Genomic DNA, 23,939 nt, shown 5'->3' with positions numbered 1-23,939 from the left:
ATGAAAGTAAAAACGAATTTGTTGCAAAACATTTCCATTTATGATGACTCTGCTCTAATTATATTTTTTTACATAAACTGGACTGATTTCGAAGTATTTCAGTCTCTTTAACTCAGTAGGCTCCCCCTTCCAGATCCCAACCGCTTTATTTATTGAGAAAGCTTTCATTTTTTGTGTAGGAGTCACTTGTCATTGACAATATCTATACCTTGATATACAATTTTTATATGATTTACGTAGTGAGTGGGCATTTAATGTAAAGTGCTGTTTTTTTAACGGACACGGAAGTAACACACAAAACCCAGCAGACAATCAATTTCCACAGATATGACAATCGAGTCTCTAATCTCTCTAGGGAAAACCATCAAACCATAAAGAGCTACAGATATGCTGCATTAGCATTGATTTCAAATTGTGCCGGCAATGTAGTTTTAAAATTATTATCTTTTGTAGTAAACTTACCAGAAATCGTTATTATGAATCTATTTACAAAGTCAAAGAAACACTAGAGTCACCTATGACTGCTATGGCGGAAATACACCGCCTCGAAAAAATACATAAACATGACTCACAACCCCAAATTCCGACCCAAGTGACTGCTGCAAGAGATCTACTAAAACGACTGACCATGGAGGATACTTCTAAAGCCGTCATGTGGCTCAACCAAACATTTTATGAACACGGCAACAAAACAGACTCCCTGTTAGCAAGAAGCCCTAAAACAATGACTACAATCAAAACAGATCTTACAAACCTGTACCGGCCGACGATCGCATTAGCGACCAACCAGATCACATAGGACACACATTCCTGACCTACTTCACAGAGCTATAGAATCGTTCGACACGACCCCAAACCACCCCACAAGACATCACGTTCCTGTCCAAACTAAACCTACCAACCCTAACCGAAACGGCGAGCGCTCGCCTGGCGGAAGAGGTCTCAGAGGCCGTCCTCTGGCATACCCCCAATGGCCCCATCCGCACTTTAAAAAAGCGGATCCTCCCGTTACTCATTGGAACACTCACACACACTCACTGACAGACATACACATACACTGACAGACACACAGAATCACTCCGACACACACATACACTCTCAGACACACACATTCACTGACAGACGTACAGCTCCCTCACAGCCAGCCAGACACGCAGACTGCCATACACCTATACACACAGACAGACACACACACATAAATACACATACACAGTCATACACACAGACAGTCAAAACTTATACACACACAGACAGCCAGACACATAAACAGCCATACATACAGACAGCCATACTTACAGCTATACACACAGACAGCCATACACACACACACACACACAGCCATACACACAGACTGGGTTGGTTTCTTACGTGGGGTCTAGTGGGGCTGCTGGGCAGGTGGGCAGGGGGCGGACAGGCAGTGAGGGAGCACGGAGTGTAAGCTCTACCTGCCCAGCTCCCTCGCCCAACGCAGTGATGCCGGGAGTGACGTAATTTTCCGGCTCCCGGGATCACTGCGGGGAGCTGAGCAGGGAGAGCTTACACTCAGTGCTCCCTGCCCACGGGCCGCATAAATATCAGTTGTGGGCCGCGAGTTTGACATGGATGATCTACATTGTGCATAATATTAGTAATACATAGAAACACATGGCCATTTCTGACCATGGTTTCCCTTTAAATCCGCGCCTTGCAGTACAGCACAGGGAATCTGTACACCCACACACCCCTTGGCATTTTGGACAGATTTTGTCTCCGTAATGGAAATCTATGTCCTTTTGCCGCATGCTTTTCCTTGCTTTGTCATGCACGTATTTTATTGCAATTAAAAATACTCTCTTCATGTAGTGAATGCAATAAAGTCTTGTGGTGATAAACGCCACGCATCTTGTCCTTAACTGCACTTTGCTAGCGCCATGGAAACCGCCACGTAAATTTTGAAACATTTGGCTGCAACGCATTTTAGCGAGCAGATTGAAGTTAGGTTTGTTTTGTTCTTGAAAGAAGAACGCTAAGAAGCTACTGAGAGTGAGGGGGCATCTGATTCCATGTCTAATGTGACTGACGTGAGGTGATAAAATAGTGCAGCTTTAGACAATGCTCTCGCAAAGCTAGCGCAGACGCCATATTTTAGGACATTACAGTATATATATATGTGTGTGTGATCTGTAAATATATCTCCGTTTAAATTATATTATGTAGTGCTCAAATGTTGCAAATTCTTTAAGCATAAAGACACGTTATTTATTAATTTATTTTTATTCTTAATTTTAATGGGAAGAAAAGAGTCCGTTAGCTGTGAGATAACAAGAGAAACAAATGAAACACTGTCCCGCTGACAAATGTATCAACGCCGTGTAGGTGTTAAAATCGGATATCCAGTTCAGGCCATGTCTGTGCTCAGAGGTCAATACACCCTGTTCCAAATTATTGTGCAAATTCTATCTAAGTGTCACAAAGATTAAATATTTTGTTTTTCACAGTTTAACTCATGGATGGCATTGTGTCTCAGGGCTCTTTTGATCACGGAAGACAATCTCGGACACCTGTGATAATTAGATTGCCAGGTGAGCCCAATATAAGGAAAAACTACTAAAGGAGGGTGTTCCACATTATTAAGCAGAGCACCATTTTCATGCAATATGGGGAAGAAAAAGGATCTCTCTGCTGCCGAAAAGAGTGAAATAGTTCATTGCCTTGGACAAGGTATGAAAACATTAGATATTTCACGAAAACTTAAGCGTGATCATCGCACTATTAAGAGATTTGTGGCTGATTCAGAGCACAGACGGGTTCGTGCAGATAAAGGCACATTGAGGAAGATTTCTGCCAGATCCATGCATCGGATCAAGAGAGCAGCTGCTAAAATACCATTACATAGCAGCAAACAGATATTTGAAGCTGCTGGTGCCTCTGGAGTCCCACGGACATCAAGGTGTAGAGTCCTCCAGAGTCTTGCAACTGTGCATAAACCTTCTATTCGGTCACCACTAACCAATGCTCACAAGTGGTACCGGCTGCATTGGGCAGAAAAATACACGAAGACTAATTTTGAAACAGTCCTGTTCACTGATGAGTGCCGTACAACCCTGGATGGTCCAGATGGATGGAGTAGTGGATGGTTGGTGGACGGCCACCCTGTTCCAACAAGGCTGCGACGTCGGCAAGGTGGTGGTGGAGTCATGTTTTGGACCGGAATCATGAGAAGAGAGCTAGTCGGCCCCTTTAGGGTCCCCGAAGGTTTAAAGATGACCTCTGCAAAGTATGTTGAGTTTCTAACTGACCACTTTCTTCCCTGGTACAGAAGGAAGAACTATGCTTTCCGTAATAAAATCATCTTCATGCATGACAATGCACCATCTCATGCTGCAAAGAATACCTCTGCATCAATGGCTGCTATGGGGATAAAAGGAGAGAAAGTCATGGTGTGGCCTCCATCCTCCCCTGACCTCAATCCTATTGAGAACCTTTGAAGCATCCTCAAGCAAAAGATATGAGGGTGGGAGGCAGTTTACATCCAAACAGCAGCTCTGGGAGGCTATTCTGACATCTTGCAAACAAATTCAAGCAGAAACTGTCCAAAAACTCACAGGTTCAATGGATGCAAGACTTGTGAAGCTGCTATCAAATAAGGGGTCCTATGTTAAAATGTAACGTGACCTGTGAAAATGTTTAACAAGTTAAAATGTTGTTATAAGTTTGATCGAAATAGCTTTTGATTTCAGTAAATATGCTGCAAACACAACAAATGACAATTTTCAGTTCTTTACAACCTAAAGTGTTTTGAAACTTACTGTGCGTAATAATTTGGAACAGTGTATTATACGTTTTTTATGTTTAAAAAAAATACTGTTATCATTAGGAGGTTTGTTCAATACAATTTGAATTGTACTCTTAATAGTTGATAACATGAGAATTATGCTGACTGTTATTTACATCAGGTATTTAGGTAAATGAGAAAAATATAATTTGCATAATAATTTGGAACACGGTGTAGAACCACTATAAAGCTGCCCGTGAAGATCATGTCAGGAGACTGGCTGACTCCCTGTCTTCCAGTATTTTTACTGTATATTTATAATAGAAAGCTTGTTACCGTGTTGGTCTGTTTGCGATAAAGTGGGGTTTGTGTTTTTGTCTTTATTCGTTGTACATTGCTGTGGAATACGTTGGTGCTATGTGAATAATCCGTGTGTTAAGGTGGCCTGTCTCATTCTCTTTCACAGCTGGAGAAGATGTTGGAGAACACAGCCGTGCGGGCACAGAAACAGCTCGTTCTGCTCCATAAGGAAGACGGACCCCCGCCGTTCCGCACGGTGGAATGGCTCAATATGAGGAGCTGGTGTTCGGGGCATTTGCATCTCAGCTGCCCCCATCGTGTTTTCTCTAAGAGAAGCCTACCTAAACTGGTGAGAGAGTGGCCCCTTGGGCCCCGGCTGGAACACGCAAACTTATTGGGGTTTACAGAAATGAATGAAACACATAGGGGAGCAGACTTTAAAAACAAATGGGTGAATGCGCTAAACTGAGCTTTCTGGGAAATTGACAAGTGATTTGCAATTATTATATCAAAATTGTGGTATTTAAACTTTTCTGCAGTTTGGATATTTTTACGTAATATTTGGGGTTTTCCTTCGTGCACAGTTTACTGGAAACCCCTGAGAATTTAAAGCATGAATTGTCAGCAGTTGACTATTGAATTTAAAATGTTTAGGGTAAAATAAATTAACTGTGGCTTATTCACAAAAAAACAACATTGTGGTGAATTGAAACCCAGTAAGAATAGCCCAGCTGTGACCATTTCTGTACGATCCGGAGTTTAGCGAATAAATCCCAGCTGAGTTGGAGGATATTGCCAGCTTGGCTTTTGGTTTGAAAGGTTTGAAATTCACGGATCAGCTGCCGCGAGTTCATGGTTTAATGAATTGCACTAATTGTGCAAAATGTAAGCAACGAAAAAAGCGTAAATCTGGTGCACACGATATATAAAATTTATTTCTTTCTACTAATGCAGCAATAGGCCATGTTACACTGAGAAGGGTTCAACGCTGTCATTTCATCTGGTCCTGTTTGATTTCTCCCTTTTATGTTCCCTGTCCTGTGAGCTATGACGAAAATGTCACTCTGTGTATAATTAGAACAGTCAGATGTCTCTGTCACCCTCGCAGAACTCGTTATTGTGTCTCCGTGGGATTCTGCAGGGAACATGTTTTATAAAAGGGGTGACTGTAACATGGTGAGATCACTATATCGAAATGCAGATCCAAGCCTCGGAGTCCTCACAATCTACCGTCGCTCTGCTTATTATTCAATGAAAGGACCCACAAGTAATTCTAAAGTACAACTCCCAGCATCCTACTCTGGCATTGGTTGGGAATTTTAAAAAATAAAAAGGGGGGGGGGGGTTCTATTGAAACTCGGGACTTGTAAAATATCAATTCTTAATATCATCCTCTGTCTTGGGAGGTCCCTTCCCCCTCTCTCTCAGTAATTTGCCTGCCATTAACCAGCTGGCTCCCTTATCCCTTATTTGTAACGCTCACCTACAGTTACATACCTTTCCAATTGTAAGATAAGTAGACATATTAGAAATCGTGCTGTAACAGTAGTGATGCTGCTCTCCTGCCAGCGTAGACCGTGTGTATCAGCAGTAAACGGTGCCCGCTAACATGTGACCTTACCCCATTTTCCTTATCCCAGCTCCCACTTCCATCTTACTCTACTCCCCAGGACCAGCCACTCTTTCCCTTCTTACAGAGCAGCCATATGTCCAAGCAATATCTTCTTTTACTGCGAGTGGGCAGGAGACTGGAAATACAGGGTCCCTCTGCCACATATACAGATCCTCTCGTATTCATTAAACCAGTGCTTTTTTCAAAAATGACCTCTGAATCTCCCCCTTTCCATAGATAAACTATGTTTGCCTGTTTAAAGGAACACTATAGTCACCTAAATTACTTTAGCTAAATAAAGCAGTTTTAGTGTATAGATCATTCCCCTGCAATGTCACTGCTCAATTCACTGTCATTTAGGAGTTAAATCACTTTGTTTCTGTTTATGCAGCCATAGCCACACCTCCCCTGGCTATGATTGACAGAGCCTGCATGAAGAAAAAAAAAAAAAAACTGGTTTCACTTTCAAACAGATGTAATATACCTTAAATAATTTGTATCTCAATCTCTAAATTGAACTTTAATCACATACAGGAGGCTCTTGCAGGGTCTAGCAAGCTATTAACATAGCAGGGGATAAGAAAATCTTAATTAAACAGAACTTGCAATAAAGAAAGCCTAAATAGGGCTCTCTTTGCAGGAAGTGTTTATGGAAGGCTGTGCAAGTCACATCCAGGGAGGTGTGACTAGGGTTCATAAACAAAGGGATTTAACTCCTAAATGGCAGAGGATTGAGCAGTGAGGCTACAGGGGCATGTTCTATACACCAAAACTGCTTCATTAAGCTAAAGTTGTTCAGGTGACTATAGTGTCCCTTTAATCCTTCCTCTACAATGCCACGGTCTGCCTATAAACCAGAAATATTAAGCAAGGTTGGGCAGCTAAAATAAACTCCATTTCATTTATTTCAATAAAATAACACCTAAAATAGAGTATTATTTCCTAGAAAGGACTGGTGATCTTTATTAGTGCTGAAACACTCTCGTTAATGCTATATAGCTCCCACTGACGCTTCGCTCTGTTCTCGGACAGTGAGATGCTTGGTACTATTAAAACATTTTCTGTAAAGCGGTGGGTTTTATGGTTTAACCATTGGCCCTCATATGGCCAGTAAGCTGTAGGTTCACAGAGAAATGATGGACATTTGGTGGGGAGGGGGTATTGTACCGGTGGGTTCAGAGCCAGTGATTTGCAGGTATTCCCTGTGTTAGGGGGTTAATAAAGATTGAATCCTTATTGCTGAAGTTTTTTGGGGTCTGTTCCTCTTTTATCCTTGACGAGCACTGAGGTGACACCATACAGTCACGCTGACGGCCCAGACCAGAAGATCACAGCCGCTACCCCCGACTGCCAGAAATTCAGGGGCGATTTATTACATGCTTTCTTGACTTGCTTTTGTCAGCGTTTCTGGGCCTTTTGCTTGATCACTCCGATATCACAGTCCTGCACTCAATTACATCTCCAGCTTTCCTTGCTGAATGTCACCCTGAACCAGGCGCTTTACCCAGATAATCAGGGACAATAAACGTCCTCATGCTTTCTTCATTCACAAAATGTACAAAATATTTACTTTGCTTTTTATGTTGCTAATATAGAAAGGGAACGTATTTTGAGCTGATAAGTTGTCCCAGCCAGGATTTAATATTTGGTGTTCGGAGACTCCTTACAATCGCCCATGAAAAGCTAGTTAATGAGACGGGTGGATTATCTGCCAGAATTCAGTGTGTTTAGCTTTGCTTGCCGAGTAATGTGACAGAATAATTACAGTATTATTTACACCTAAAATCTTACTGCCTGTCTGATTGCCTGTTCTCTGCTCTCATTTCTGCTCAGATTGAGATGTACGAGCGAGTTTCTCAGAAGCCGCCAGACCGCCACTGCGACTTCTCCCGATTGGCCAGAGTCCTGACAGGGAATGCGATTGCCCTGGTGCTGGGAGGAGGAGGAGCCAGGTGAGGGACTTTTATTTAGGGGACACTTTCTTTCGTGGTTGACGCTGTATTGGTTATGGTGCTCGGCGTGTTCCTTTAATGCTCTGGAACCAAGACGTGACCCCTAACAGGAGCCTCCACCACCAGTTAGTCGTCACAATGTTCTCTCATCCCCTAATTGGAGGCCTCGGAATACTGCACAGTGTTCCCCATTCTCAGAGCCAAATAATAGGGTTTACTTTAAATAATATCTCCAACAGTAAGCACGAAACGCGTGTTGGTATAGTATGTATAGAGATTTATAAATGGGATATAAGTGTGCCTATTCACACATGCGGATATAGCCAGACAGAGGCTGGGGGTGATTGTAGTTCCATAAATTGATCAGAAACATAAAATGCCTGAAAATGATTTGATTGTTTTTTAATTTTGGCACATCTCGCGTTTGGGTAACGATTTCCAGCTCTCAGACCTTTTGATGTGTCTCAGCTGTGACAGATTTATCATGGAAACACTTTGTACCCCTGGTGTTCTCAATAATGATAAAATGATAGACTGCAGAGGGGACATAGTGCGGACGTTTATATTGCATTGTTGTTATTCTTTATGGAAACATATTTAGGAAGGATACCACCTTTATTCGAGCAGGGTTAAACTTTAGATATGATCCCACCTTTATTCAAGCAGGGATAGTCGTAGGAAGGATCCCACCTTTATTGAAGCAGGGTTAAACTTTAGATAGGTTCCCACCTTTATTCAAGCAGGGATAGCATGTAGGAAGGATCCCACCTTTATTGAAGAAGGGATAGCCTGTAGGAAGGATCCCACCTTCAGTCAAGTAGGATAGCGGATCCCATCATTATTGAAGCAGAGATAGCCTTTATGAAGGTTCTCACCTATATTGAAGTAAGGGTACCCTTTAAGAAGGATCCCACCTTTATTAAAGCAGGGATCCCCTTTAGGAAGGATACCACCTTTATTCAAGCAGGGTTAGGCTTTAGGGAAGATCCCACCTTTATCCATGCAAGGATAGCCTGCAGGAAGTATGCATAGCCTTCATTGAAGCATGCATAGCCTTCAAGAAGCCTTTGGAGCAGGGATAGCATTTAGGAAGGATTCCACCTTTTTCAAGCATGGATAGTCTGTAGGAAGGATCCCATGTTTGTTCAAGCAGGCATAGCTTTTAGGAAGGATCCCACCTTAATTTAAGCAGGCATTGCCATTAGGAAGAATCCCACTTTTATTGAAGCAGGGATAGCAGATCCCACCTTTATTGAAGCAGGTATAGTCTTAGAAGATATCCCACCTTTATTGATAGCCTGTAGGAAGGATACCACCTTTTTTCAAGCAGGGATAGCCTGTAGGAAGCAGGGATAGCGGATCCCACCTTTATTCAAGCAGGGATAGCCTGTAGGAAGGATCCCACCTTTATTCAAGCAAGGATGGCAGATCCCACCTTTATTGAAGCAGGGATAGTCTTTAGAAGGTATCCCACCTTTATTAAAGCAGGGATAGTCTTTAGAAGGTATCCCACCTTTATTGAAGCAGGGATAGTCTTTAGAAGATATCCCACCTTTATTGAAGCAGGGATAGTCTTTAGAAGGTATCCCACCTTTATTGAAGCAGGGATAGTCTTTAGACGGTATCCCACCTTTATTGAAGCAGGGATAGTCTTTAGAAGGTATCCCACCTTTATTGAAGCAGGGATAGTCTTTAGACGGTATCCCACCTTTATTGAAGCAGGGATAGTCTTTAGAAGGTATCCCACCTTTATTGAAGCAGGGATAGTCTTTAGAAGGTATCCCACCTTTATTGAAGCAGGTATGGCCTGTAGGAAGGATCCCACCTTTATTCAAGCAGGGCCAGGAAGTTCTCTGTACCAGCACCCCTTGTTTTATTAGTCTGCTAATTACCCCCAAAACCCCCAAAACACAACATACCAACCTGTGATAATGAATTACTGTATTAAATATTTTAGCTGGCACATTCGTCATTTAACCCTTGCATTACAGCGAGTGGAGCAATGCGTTTTGGCAGTGAAATGGTTGAGGATGCGGCTGGTTTCGGCTGATTTCCACCTCCACAAGCGACAGATTTTTTTTTTTTTCTTTGCAGCGTGGGCTAAAGCCTGCATCTGTTCAGTCTCTGACTTAAAGGGCAATCAGCACTTTACAGGAACCGCTTCCTCGTCAATTAGTTTAGTCACCTGTCAGGTATTCAATGAGAGAGCTTGAATAATCGGACATTTTTCTGTACAAAAAGGCATTTTTCAAAAGCCGATATTTTAGCCCATACTTCGCAGCTGATTTTTCATTTCACTGCAGATTGGTTTTAAGTGGATGAACCCAGTGATTTAAGGAGACATGTAAATAAGCCAAGAACAATGAAATACAGCTCGGGTCGCTGGTTTATCAATGCGTGTCAGGCTCGCCTTAAACCCAAATGACCGGTTGGTGCACAGGTACACGGCCAGATGCAGGATGTAATTTGTAGACATTACTTTGTTATAATTACTTGACTCACTGCAGAGTGTAATAATGCTAAATGCAATGTCAATATACACAATAGAATTTATATTGTAAACAACAGAGTGCCGTATTGCACCTCGCTATGCTCCTCTTTCTATACTGTGCGAAGTACATCTATAGGGACTACGAATGGACACTCCAAACATCTAATGCACTTTAGCTGAATGCTTTATGTGTGAGGTGTCATCTTTTCTATTTTTTCATTTTCATTTTTAAAAAAGTGCAGATTTCAATAAAAATGTACACTTTTATAAATTAGCCTGGTTACACCCCCCTGGCTGTCAATCAGCCAAATGGTCCTGTTACTTCCTGGTTTGTTTAGCTCAGTGAAGATAAACTTAACCCCTTAAGGACCAAACTTCTGGAATAAAAGGGAATCATGACATGTCACACATGTCATGTGTCCTTAAGGGGTTAAGAGGTAGCAACTGCCTTGCAAAGACTTCTCATTGAGCTGCAGACAAGAGATCCTTCACTTTTGCAAGATGTTACAGATGAATGCATAATTAAATGCATGAAAGTTTTTTTTTTTAGGGTATATCTGCTAAATAGGGATTGTTTATTTTTTTATTTTGTCAGTGGCCCTTTAGGCAGTGCAATCATATTTGGCCCTTAGTATTGCAACTGTGTATATCTGTAAATTCGTATGCCCTAAGCAATGCAGTTGTATTCACATTTGTAACACAGTAATCACTGCTGTGGCCACTTCATGCATCTGTTTACATGTTAAGTTTATCACTGGTTACATAGTTGTCTAGTTCTAAAGAAAAGACCAAAGTCCATCAAGTTCAACCGTAAATCCCATTATTTTATGCTGTGGATCCAACAGAAGACAAAACACAATATTAGCCACAAAAAGGGGAGAAAATCCTTCCTGACCGTATCATGGCAATCCGATTTTTCCTTGGATCAACAACCTGTTCACATACATTTCAATTCTATACTTTTCCTATTCTGTTTATGCAAAAAAAGTATCCATTCTAAACCTATAGAATTTGATAAGACAACTGCAGAGAATACGAGTGGCAGATTACTACTTACTTAGAGTCCCTACCACCACAGCCATTCTAGCCTTTCTTACATACTCAACCCCAGGTGTATTAGAGGGACTGTTCCCTCGGCCACTCCTGAGCTCATACTCTCAACATCTTCATTCAAGTGGGCAAATCTGCTGGGGTGTACAAAGTTAGGACAGGTTCCCTGCTCCCCCACCTTCTGTAACTATCACCCAGCGACCTGCCTGATCCTCAGCTGTCTCTTCTCCTCCAACTCCACTACTTGCCCCCAATAAACTCTGCCCAGTGACCAGCAAGCCCTTTCTAAAGGTTGTCAATCCAGCTCAATGTTGCAATTTGCTTCTCCAGATCTCCAAGCACACATACAGCAGACTGACACTTGTACTTAAACCAATTGCAAAATGTTAAAGTGTTGTGTTCTTGGACCCCCCCTACTGTTGGATAGACTGACGGAGAAGATGTTGGTGAGCAAGCTCTGTGGGTTATGTAGGTGCACACAAAGTCACTCAGCCCTGACCACAATCACTCAATTTGTCTGAAATAAAAACCAGCATTGTTACCATGGCAGCTGCTAGTATTAATCTTACAAACTACAAAGAATTGTATTTGTGTTTTCATCCTTCATTGTAAGTACCTCCTGCAGGGGATCGAAGGCCGTGTAACCAATAGTGTTTTGTCCTGAGCTGAACCTACCCGAGGGAGTCAGAGCAGATGAGACTTTGTCTTCTCCAAACGCACCTAACGCAGCCCCCCCTCGCCTAACGCAGCCCCCCCCTCGCCTAACTGGGGCTAATGCACCACGGGGCTCTTACTAATTATCTAATTGTATCTAAATAAACAGTCCTACATCTGTGAGTGCTACAGAATGTCCACATAAACAATGGCTAAAAACCCCAGATCTTTCATGATCCTCAGCCGTCCTTTAAGATTGCATCACACAATAAGGGTGTACATTTAGCTGTCTGTGCTGCAAACGAACGCGGACAGCCGCTATTCAGCATGCAGTGATACTAAGCATTTTATTCTTTAACTCTGCCATATCCAGGTTTTAGACCACCCTTCTTTCTCGGCAAGTAAAAGGTCCCTTTTTTGTTTTGCTACAAACAGCTGTGACTCACACATGTTGTAATCAGAGGAACACAATTAGACACTGCTACATTTCGGCTGAAAACTGGACACTTTGGACAAAGTGATTATTCCAGAACAGCCATAACGTGCAATCTAGTAACCTGTTCAATACAAATTCCAGATTAAAACAAATTTTATTTAATCTCCCTTCATCTCCATTTCCTTGTAATTTAGCCGATCATGTGAATTTAACATGTTCTGATAGAGCCCTGGGATAGACATTAAAACCGACAGTACCGGGTGTAGAAAACGGTCTGAAAAATAAGCACCCTGAATATATCTCCTACTAACTCTGTGTGATATTTCAGCCTAGTGCAGGCATGCTTTCTCTACACAGCATGTAAAGCTAGCCTCACAGGCATCCTGAATAGGTCTGTCTGTATATATATATGCTTTTTGTGTGGCAGCAGACTTGTCTATCAGTGCTAACACTATACAATGTACAATAGCAGTTTCGTTTATTTTTACTAAGGGAAGGCCCTCGGGAAAATCACTTTATACGCAGCTAAGCCGGCTGCTCGCTGGTTAATAGCTTGGACCATCGTCACCTGCCAAGCTTTACTCTGGTGACCAATACAAGGTGCTAATCTCTATGGACTAGGGTCTCATATCTGGTTGGAGGTAAACTGTCACTAATATTGTGTCATTTTATGTCAGTAGTATAGAATAGCATTATATAGATAAGTGTATGATGTATAGATTGCAAAGATTACCCAGTGTGCATTCCAGGTGTCATCATGTGATGTCAATTGAACGCATGACGCTTCGATTTTGCTAACAATCTTTAAATCACTGTGTCTGTCATTAAAATTATTGTCATGATCCCACAGCCTTAAACACGGCATTTTACCTCTGTCCAAGATTTATTCGGGTTCTTTACACCACTGTGACGTTGTATCCCACATCTTCAATTAGCATTCTGTTATAGATGGAGCAGGTTGGAGTTGGTAATCACTTACCTGGGCCAGTAAAGATGGTGGAGCAATGAGTTCACGTGTTGGGCTCCCTATTGTGGCCCGGACGTGCTCTTCCATTTGTCACGTCTGAGGGGTTAACGCAGTCAGACCCAGATATTTCAGAATCACCTCTCTATCAGCGATAGACAAAGAGGACGTGGCTGCTTGCTTGGCCGTTATCCTAGGGCTAGAATTAGCCAGTGAGCATATACACTAGATGGTAAATAAATGAATAAGCACAATACATTATATACCCAAAGGGAGCACTTAGACGTTTTAAAAAGCTGATGCGTGCCTTGTTAAAACACAGTCTGTGCGTCCTGAAAGTCATTGCATTTGGCTATCAAGGCTTTGTCGCGTTTACCATGTGTGTTGTCTCCTCTCGGCGTTCCGCTGTAACTTATACTGTAGATATTTTCTGTCTGTTGCTGTATTGAAAGTATTCTGGTTCGGAGAGTGAATCCCTAGTGCAGATCTCTGTAGAACACACACCTTGAACATCATGCTCGCGTCATCAGGGGCCGCCACCATCCAATCATGGTGATTTTGTCTCTATATGGAAAATTCAGACAAACAGACATTCACAGATCTTGGGAGACATCTTGTCCAGAATCTGATACTCAATGAAAATGGCTGCTATCTGATTATCTAATTTATATACTACACCTTCTACACATACTGTAACACTCTATAGAATGGCCCTCTCCATAGAGAACAAAATAACATATTACATGTAGGATATAAAGATATTCTAGCTTTGATTAGGTTATGTTGTTCTCTATAGAGTGGGACATTATAGGATAACATGAAACCATTTTCTGTTCCTCAGACTCTGTATCTTCTAGTCTGCCATTAGACCAAGTCTGTCCCCTATGTTTTGTTTGCAGCGAGTCGACCTCAGAAAGTGTTGATGTTCCCACAGGCAATACTTGCGACTTAGTTGGAATACACCGCGCAGAGCATGGCGACTATGCCCCAGTTAATATAAATAAGAGAATTTGGGGGGCCCACCGAGAAAATGCGTTTCTTGGTAGTGGTGTTGATGTTAAGGGCTGTAGAAATATAATTTCTCTCTGTATCCTGTTTCTGTAAAAGCTACTGACTCAGTTCGATAATCCCTGCTGGGAATATTCGCTTACACCCTACTGCATACACCGGGGTCAGGTTCAGAGCCAGGTCTGGGTTAATAACACCTAAAGTGAGAAATTAGAAGAGCTTTGGAGGCTGAGGATGTATTTCTATAACTTGTATTTATATGAACATGCTGGTAGAACGCTCTCGGCTCTATGAGGTTACTGCGCTTGGTAAACGTACAGGAGAGAACATGTAACTATATTGCTCTTTAATCTAAAGCCAATATTTCTTCTGTACAGAACCAAGGTTGGGATATGTCTTTAATAGCTAATGTTTTTGTACTATATTTACTGTCAGGCTTCAGGCTTGCTTAGCATTATGGGAAATGTAGTTCAAAGAACATCTGGGGTGGAGAGGCTATCCATTCATAACAAATCATTAAAAACCATTGCTAGTCTATGCCTTCATCATAATTTGTATGTTAATGTTCTCATTTAGCCTTTACTTTTATTTTTTATTTTTTTTTTAAATCCCACCACTGACACCATGAAAATGCCCCTGCTCACAGGATAATGACACATTTGAAATATAATTGTATAGTTTTGGAAAAGTGCTGCATTTTAATGTGTCTGTGTGGGTCACAGAGTGTCGTGAGAGGTTTATGGTAAACCCTGTTCATGCTTATAAAGGGTTACATTTCAGTCTGGTCATCCAAAAAATCAAAAGCTGGGAATCGTGATTTCATGTTTTTCAAGGAAATTCACAGAGCTGGGCCTTTTTCCTGGACTTTACAGCAAAACATACCAATTACTTAAATATATAGGCAGTTATATATACCGTCCTATTAGACAAAAAGGGCTAGAGTGGCATTATGTTCCATGTTTTGTTAAGTGAATGGACTGTGATCTGTCTTGGCTGCGATTTGCCGCTTCAATTATACTCCACGTATAGATTCAGTCTGGATCGGATGCCTTTCACTAAACGACTCCTCATCTGAAAATATAAATCTGTTTTTTTTTGCTTGAAGAGTTTGCGGATTTTAATGAAGCCGTATGTAAATGAGTCTGAAATCACGCTGACAGCGGTATCTGCATGTCTTCCGATGAGATCCAAAAATACTGTTTCAGAATTAATCCGTGATTAATGACATCCAGAGTTATCAGCAGGAGACAAGTGAAAGTGCTTCCTTACTGCGTATATCAGTGGGGAGATTAACCCTCTCACTGCGCGATATTCGGTATTGTGGGATTTGCGTGCTATGAGGGCACTTACAGTGTACAGTGATTTCATTATCAATATGCATGTCCCAGGCAATGTGCGACTCGCCTCGCTGTTTAATAAGAAACGTGTGAAAGTCGAGCATTCATTTATCTTTGGTCTAGACACCATTCATGTAAATCCCCCGGTACTTTTTACAAATCCGAGACTGATTTAAGCTAGACATTTCTATCTATAGCACAACTTTCCAGCTCTCATATCGTTTTGATATCTATATTTTTTGCTTTTTTTACCCTCCCACCTCAGGGTGCAGATCATAGCAGAGAATCATAGCATAGAAAAATCGTTTTTCAGGGAAGGGATTTTTCCTGGGCAAATAACAGATCCTGTTAGATCAGGGGGATATGATAGAAACATTTAAATACATAAAGGGAATCAACACAGTAAAGGAGGAGACTATATTTAAAAGAAGAAAAACTATCACAACAAGAGGACATAGACTTAAATTAGAGGGACAAAGGTTTAAAAATAATATCAGGAAGTATTACTTTACTGAGAGGGTAGTGGATGCATGGAATAGCCTTCCAGCTGAAGTGGTAGAGGTTAACACAGTAAAGGAGTTTAAGCATGCGTGGGATAGGCATAAGGCTATCCTAACTATAAGATAAGGCCAGGGACTAATGAAAGTATTTAGAAAGCTGGGCAGACTAGATGGGCCGAATGGTTCTTATCTGCCGTCACATTCTATGTTTCTATGTTTCTGTTCTGATTAGTGGATGGAGAAGCATTTTCTTTAGACTAGGCCGATAGCTGCAGTGTGCTTGTCTCAAGTAGATAAATAATAAAAATGGCAGCTTGCAATTGAATTCAGACATTTTCTCTCACAGCGGTACATATAACCCCCTTTATTTAGTATACAGCAGGATTTGCTAGCGAATATTTCTGGTGGCGGTCTCATAAGTAACCTGCCAGCGTGCAGACTGCCAGAGCATAGTGGGAGCTGTGGTCCTAGTACTGGAACAAGCAGAGGAAAGCTTCTAATGGGTTAAATATGTCACCCAGAGCCCTACATCACTGTCACACAACGTGTCAAGATCACACATCTGTTCTAAATGATGGGATGAAAAACTAATTAGAAGGATGACAGGCGAGGCAATGACTTGTGAGATAAATGTTTACATGGTAAAGCGGTATGTTGTCCCCTATTAAAACTCGTCCACAGCTCAATGGATGATAAAATATTTGGTGTTGAAATGCATACATGTTTGCCTCGACATGAATGAGTGTCACGTAGCCACCTTAATAGGTCACCAGCGGAGACAACGCCTTCAGCGCGGTCAGCCATCGCAGCTGGAAAATGTATCGTTGACTCGACCCCAGGTTTTGTGTTCGGGGTTTTTATCTGTCCATCTAAAGCCTTTACAAACATCCTTACTTCCATCGTGACAGCGAAGAGCCCTAGGGCGTACGTTTACTGCTCTAAATGGTGGCTTCTAATTAGGCTTCTCTCCCAGAGCAGTCACACAACACCCGTCTATGGGTTCGAATTAATCAATTTAACACTTAGGGGGTTATTTACTAAACAATTAAAAACTTAATTTGCAAAATTGATGGTAAAATAGTTGAGTGGAAAACCTCTACAGATCGGGGTGTGCGGGCCTAACTTTAACAAATGTATTTATTTCGCCGTTAATTAAGGAAACCTCTTTGAAGTGCGTCTGCTGAACAGAATTGAATAAAACATTTGTAAAACCATCCAGTCCGGGCACGTACATCTTTAGTCCCAACACATTTTATCCCCGTTGTTTAGTTTTTCATGGGAGGTTAATTCATTCCAGCCTATAACCATGTAACTCAAGAGCACTAGAACAAAAAGCATATTTTAAAATGTTACCATGTTTTAACATATCTAAAAGTAAGAAGTTAGAGACGTTCCATTGTATTTGCGTATGTTTTAAGAACTGTCTGTTTAATGTATTGCTGAGTGTTTAGTCTCCTCTGAATGTACAAAGTTCCTTAGTTGCTGGATCAGCGAGCTGTGCTCTAATCTCTCTCTCGCACAGCTAAAAACTCTGATTCGGGCATTAAACTTTTCTTTCCTCGCCTTTCACAAACCAGACAAAATATACCGTAAATCTGATTTATTTGTTACAAGACATACCCGGTATGTAAATCAGCCCCAGAATGTGCTGACTGCTTGTCTTCCCAATAGATCCAAAAATAGCATTTCCAACCATTCATTGCCGGGATCATTTTAGTATTTGTATACTTAGGAGGTCTGTTGTTTTTTTGACATCTCAGAATAAGCAATGACTGAAGGCTAAGACAATGCTATACCATTCTTAATAATTAAAGACGTCTAGACATTTGATGAATATTTTATTTTGGCTAATGAGCTGTGAGCGCTAGAAATCGTGTCATGGGGCGAATTCCATCTTACAGCTGCCTGGGATGACGTCTTTGTACAGTCCTGTTACTGAACAGGTCAGAGAATGACCAGTAGCTGATTACAACGGAGCACTAACCGATCTCTTCAACAGCATTAACGTATTGTATTGTGCATACTGTATACAAGCTGTTCTTATGTCTCTGCAGGGGCTGCTCCCAAGTTGGCATCATTAAAGCTTTGATTGAGTGTGGTATTCCCATAGACATTGTCGGAGGTACTTCCATCGGTTCCTTTATGGGGGCGCTCTATGCTGAGGAACGCAGTTTTAACCGCATGAAGATCAGGGCACGTGAGTGGTGTATGGTGAGTACCAACTAATGAAGATGTTATAAAGTTAATTCGATCTAAACCGACTCGGACATTTACACAAACATTGCATGTGCCGTGTTTTTAAAAAAAGAAAAAAAAAAAGCACCTAAACATTTACAAATCTGTACCAAAATCTGATCAAACAACCTCTTTAGGCAGAGAATTCCAAATATGTAAATAACGGTTTTCTTTGCTGTTGGAGAAAATCTATATTCTGTTATTTGACTTCAGACACGGTTGGGATTATATTAATATTATTTTTATATTACTGTAAGGCCACATATTGTTTAGATCTCTCTAAATCTTTCATTAGAAAATAAAAAAAACTGTTTTATTTCGTGAAATTCTACAATGGGTTTAAATTGTGTGGGGTGTGATTTAACCAACTTATATACACTGTGTCACTAGAGGTATGGATTAAACAATATTTACAGTCAAAGCAGAATCTGCATTAAATCTAACTAAAAGATACAAAGAGATATATGTTGCTCATGCCCAGGCTCATATACATTGATCAGCCACGATATTAAAACCATCTGCCTAATATCATGTAGGTTCCCCTTATGCTGCCAAAACATTTCTGATGTGTGGAGGCATGGACTCCACGAGGCCTCTGAATGTGTCCTGTGGTATCTGGCACCAAGACATTTGCAGCAGGTCCGTTAAGTCCTGCAAGTTGAAAGGTGGGGGCCTCCATGGATCGGATTTGTTGTTCCAAGACGTCTCACAAATGCTCAATCGGATTGAGATCTGGATACTTCGGAGACCAAGGCAACACCTTGAACTCTTTGTCATGTTCCTTCCAACACTTGAAATTCAGGAACCAACTGTTTGCTTGCTGCCTAATATCCCCCACCCCTGGACAGGTGTCATCGTAACGATATAATCAATGTTATTCACTTCCCCTGTCAGTGGTTTTAATGTTGTGACTGATCTCTGTGTGTGTGTGTGTGTGTGTGTGTATATATATATATATATATATATATATATATATATAGTCAAAGATGAAGTAGGAGCACTCAAAAGGACTTTTTCGGTGATTTTAATGTGGTAAAAAGGTTTACAACCAAGTGTAACGCATATCAATCGACGTTTTCGACCCCTAAGGGTCTTTTTCAAGATCCCTTAGGGGTCGAAACGTCGATTGATATGCGTTACACTTGGTTGTAAACCTTTTTACCACATTAAAATCACCGAAAAAGTCCTTTTGAGTGCTCCTACTTCATCTTTGACTACATATCTCAGACGCTGGTAGCACCTAAGGCAGGACAACTGAAAGTTTTTTAAGGGTGAGTGCCTGAATTATCGTTATTTTTTTATATATATATATATATATATATATATATATATATATATATATATACCCCCACCCTCCATTTTAAGAAGTTGGAAGTAAGCTTATAGCTTCTGTCTTACATTATTGCTGCTCTGCAGAGGGGTTAACCCACCTAATTATTAATATTATTTTGTGAAATGAATGCAGGAGACTGGAAGTGATTCATTTACTCGCCACCGGTCTCTGACAATAAATGTTCTTTAGGGAAATGCTAAGAATGTAATACCTTCCAAACGTTAGATGTGTTATTTAGCTTTTTCAATCTTGGTACATTATTTAAGTTTTTTTTTGTTTTTTTTTTTTTTATCATCTGCGCAGAATTATCACAACTCTGTACCATGCAGTGTGAGACTGTAAAACAGGTCGAGACTTGAAACGATCGTTAATGCGCTCGCTCGTGTTGCAGTTTGATTCAGTAATAAAATCAGATGATGCTGGCTCACGCTGCTTCATTGACCTTTGACTTGGGCCCAGACGAGGCATAATTCATAGAACCGCTTGCAAACTCAGGATTTCAGTTAAAGCCGCTTTTGGCTGGTGCCCTTTTCGGATGCATCACTAGAACAAACTGGTTTTAAAGTGATACATGCCTAAAGTTTCTGTCCACAAATACGTTTAAAATAATAAGGTAAATGGATTAATTTTATAAAATAATAAGGTAAATGGATTAATTTTATAAAATAATAAGGTCAATGGATTCATTTTATCATAATCTAAGCAAGCTTTGGTCAGTTTTTAGCTTTAATTAATCCTTTAAGATCTGTCAGCATGGAGGCAGCCATCTGGGAATGGTGTACTTTTTCATACTGTCAGTGACCATTACAGACTGGAGAAAACAAGCAAGCCCGTAGAGAGCTTGTCAGCAGCCAATCAGAGTCTGTGATTTCAGCATATCTCCCAGCATTCCACAGTGTAGGAAACATGACCTCTGCGTTGATACACTGTGTCCAACATGCCACAGTTTAAAATTTGCAGGTGATTTGGGAAAATTACATTTTCCCTGTGAATTGCCCCTAGACTTCCTGAAATGAAATCCAACAGCTTAGAATTTTTTTATTTTTTAGGGTATTTTTCCTCCTTTTGGATGAGAGCAGCAGCGGATTATGTGGGATTTTTTTGTTTTTGTTTTGTTAAAATATGATGTAACTGTGGGTGCTTTATGAATAAAGGGTGCTGATTTGGGTCCCTGCGCTTCCAGTTGATATAGATAACTTGGGTGGACATGGCAATGACGTCACTGTGTCTTCTCTCCGCAGGACATGACGTCGGTCTTTAAGAAAGTGCTGGATCTGACTTATCCCATCACATCCATGTTCTCCGGAGCAGCTTTTAACAGCAGCATCAGCAGCATCTTTAAAGACAAGCAGATTGAGGTGGGTGCTGCACTCTAAACCCCTGTACTGTGGGTAGATGTAATGCTTGTACCAGCCAAGACCTGCCCTGCAATGCACCTAGTCTGTAACCCAGGTTAGAGACGCCTTCCATGCACTGTCTGACTGTTCACTATGGGAGTTGTAGTCAGACAGCTAGAGAGTCGCAGAGTACCCAGTAGTGTTCAGAATAACATTCCTGGATGCCAGGACATTAATTTATAATAATGATCTGTGCGCACAACTCCTAACATTTTTTACACGGACCGAGAGGGATACTTTTAATTTGCATTGGGTGTGTGGCCAGGGCGGGCTGTTTAGGGTGTAAGTGAGGGTGTGGTCAGGGGTGGCGCTGCTCTGAGTGTGAGTGGGGGTGTGGCTGCTCTGGGTGTGAGTGGGGGGTGTGGCTGCTCTGGGTGTGAGTGGGGGGTGTGGCTGCTCTGGGTGTGAGTGGGGGGTGTGGCTGCTCTGGGTGTGAGTGGGGGGTGTGGCTGCTCTGGGTGTGAGTGGGGGGCGTGGCTGCTCTGGGTGTGAGTGGGGGGTGTGGCTGCTCTGGGTGTGAGTGGGGGGTGTGGCTGCTCTGGGTGTGAGTGGGGGGTGTGGCTGCTCTGGGTGTGAGTGGGGGGTGTGGCTGCTCTGGGTGTGAGTGGGGGGTGTGGCTGCTCTGGGTGTGAGTGGGGGGTGTGGCTGCTCTGGGTGTGAGTGGGGGGTGTGGCCGCTCTGGGTGTGAGTGGGGGGTGTGGCCGCTCTGGGTGTGAGTGGGGGGTGTGGCCAGGGACTGGGCTCTTCTGAGTGGGGGTGAGGCAGGGATGGGGCTGTTATAAGAAATTTTTGGTGACATACTAATCATTTTTGGAGCGAAAATATAAATTAGAAGAATAATGTATCTTATTTACACAGACTGATTTCTAAACACATTTAATTTAAAATATTGCTGTGGAGCTCTGTTATACACTCAGACACATTACTGGGAGTATTATTGCTGTGGAGCTCTGTTATACACTCAGACACATTACTGGGAGTATTATTGCTGTGGAGCACTGTTATACACTCAGACACATTACTGGGAGTATTATTGTTGTGGAGCTCTGTTATTCTCTCTGACACATTACTGGGAGTGTTATTGCTGTGGAGCTCTGTTATACGCTCGGACACATTACTGGGAGTATTATTGTTGTGGAGCTCTGTTATTCTCTCTGACACATTACTGGGAGTGTTATTGCTGTGGAGCTCTGTTATACGCTCGGACACATTACTGGGAGTATTATTGCTGTGGAGCTCTGTTACACACTCAGACACACCAACAATATGGAGCTCACAGAAAAGAGGGACATTAGGAGATAAAAGACATACAGAGGGATTTGGGCCCAAAATAAGGACTCTCCCCCTAAATAGGGACACTTGGAAGGTATGTGTATGCAACCAACCCTGTGTCTGAATCACGTCTAACCTTTCTTTTCTATTGTAGGATCTCTGGATTCCTTATTTTAACATCACAACGGACATTACAGCCTCCACCATGAGGGTCCATACAGACGGTGAGTGTTGTCACCTTGTACCTCTTTATTATCCAGCATTTAACCCACCCAGGGTCTGTAACCATTACGGAGATTTGCAGACAGAAGTTTACATGATAAAACATACTGCTTACTGTTTAAAGGGACACTAGACACACCTTAATGCTCTGTATCTCTCTGAATGCTATGTGTGTGAGGAGTGTGTCCTGCAGAGTTTAATATAATCGTTTTAAACCCCCTCGCTGCCAATTGGATAAACAATATATACATTTGTGCTGCAACACCAAAATTATGGGAAAAAACAAACATTCTAAATGGAAATAAGTCATTGACATCCAATCCTTATTGCAAATCCAGACATACAGTGCTGATATCTTAGTTCCACATCAATGTATGACAAGTACTAGGATAATATAACCGCACTCCAAGGAAATCCAAAGACAATCCAAGAAGCAAATCCATGTACGTACAAGTTTCATAAAATACTAAGAACCATTTCGGATCTCCTTGGAGTGTGGTTTCGTTGTCAATCTGACCTGTTACTTTCTGGTTGTTTAGCTCAGTGGAGATCTACTCATTAGGCAGAAATTGCCCAGAGCACCTGCCTTGCAAAGACTTCTCATTGAGCCGCATCGGGAAGTCTGTGATTGGACAGCCACAGAAAGACTGGGTGGGGTTAGGAGAGGGCTGCAGACAAGAATTCTGCAGTTTTTAAAGAAAAAATGATAAATGAAATGCATGCATGTTTTTTCTATTTGAGCGATGGAGTGTCCCTTTACAGTGGGAGGCTTTCCAGCTGTTCATTAAGAGTAGGAATCAGAAGCATACAAGGGATGTGCTTTTCCCCACATGAGGTCAGCGGAAGATGTGAGTGTGTCATCCTTTTACCCTAGTGTCAGAGGGGTGTGCATAGCTAGTTTGTCCCCAGCACTGATGATGTGGGTCATTCCCCTGACCTGTAATACTATGTTGTCCATCACAATGTGTGTTACTGGCCCATGAAGCTTGCAATCAAAATAGTGAATACATAGGAAATTCGTATTGGTACACAATGAGTTAACTGGGGTATTCTCTGTGTCAAGACTCCTGCTGTGTTTCCTCCTAAGGATGGGTCTTTTTTCAGCTGCACATACAAATTAATTCAGTTACTAGAGCTGTGTGATTAGCTGGTATTGATTGGCTCCCCGTTGGGGGTCCTACTTTAATCAGCTCATTATGATGGGCGGTCCATGGGGGTTACCAAAATAATTGGACATTATAGGATCTGGGTCAAAGAGGAGAACAGAGCCTATCTTGTTTCTAGACGTCCAGCTACAAATCGTCTGATTGGTCAGACCAGTTGAGGATGGGCTATTTCCATTTAATTAGCATATAGTGCCACTGGCATCACGAATTTACCATCAGAAAATCTCAATAAACCGCTACATTATTTACATGTTTG

General features: G+C 41.7%; 1 protein-coding gene across 3 annotated transcripts in view; it reads left to right on the top strand.

Moving 5' to 3' along the window:
- The window catches only part of PNPLA7 (patatin like phospholipase domain containing 7), a 150,924-nt gene that overhangs the window by 110,825 nt on the left and 16,160 nt on the right, over positions 1 to 23,939 (top strand). For all 3 annotated transcript variants that reach the window (XM_063433004.1, XM_063433003.1, XM_063433005.1), the window contains 5 exons: positions 4,221 to 4,403; positions 7,500 to 7,618; positions 18,113 to 18,269; positions 20,868 to 20,984; positions 22,450 to 22,519. In XM_063433004.1, coding sequence (XP_063289074.1) covers positions 4,221 to 4,403; positions 7,500 to 7,618; positions 18,113 to 18,269; positions 20,868 to 20,984; positions 22,450 to 22,519 — 646 coding nt within the window. The remainder of the gene's footprint in view (positions 1 to 4,220; positions 4,404 to 7,499; positions 7,619 to 18,112; positions 18,270 to 20,867; positions 20,985 to 22,449; positions 22,520 to 23,939) is intronic.

This window comes from Pelobates fuscus, chromosome 9 (genome assembly GCF_036172605.1).
Source record: "Pelobates fuscus isolate aPelFus1 chromosome 9, aPelFus1.pri, whole genome shotgun sequence".
NCBI classification, from domain to species: Eukaryota; Metazoa; Chordata; class Amphibia; order Anura; family Pelobatidae; genus Pelobates; species Pelobates fuscus.
Note: the sequence above shows the minus strand (reverse complement) of the source record. Positions and strands in the feature narration are given on the sequence as shown.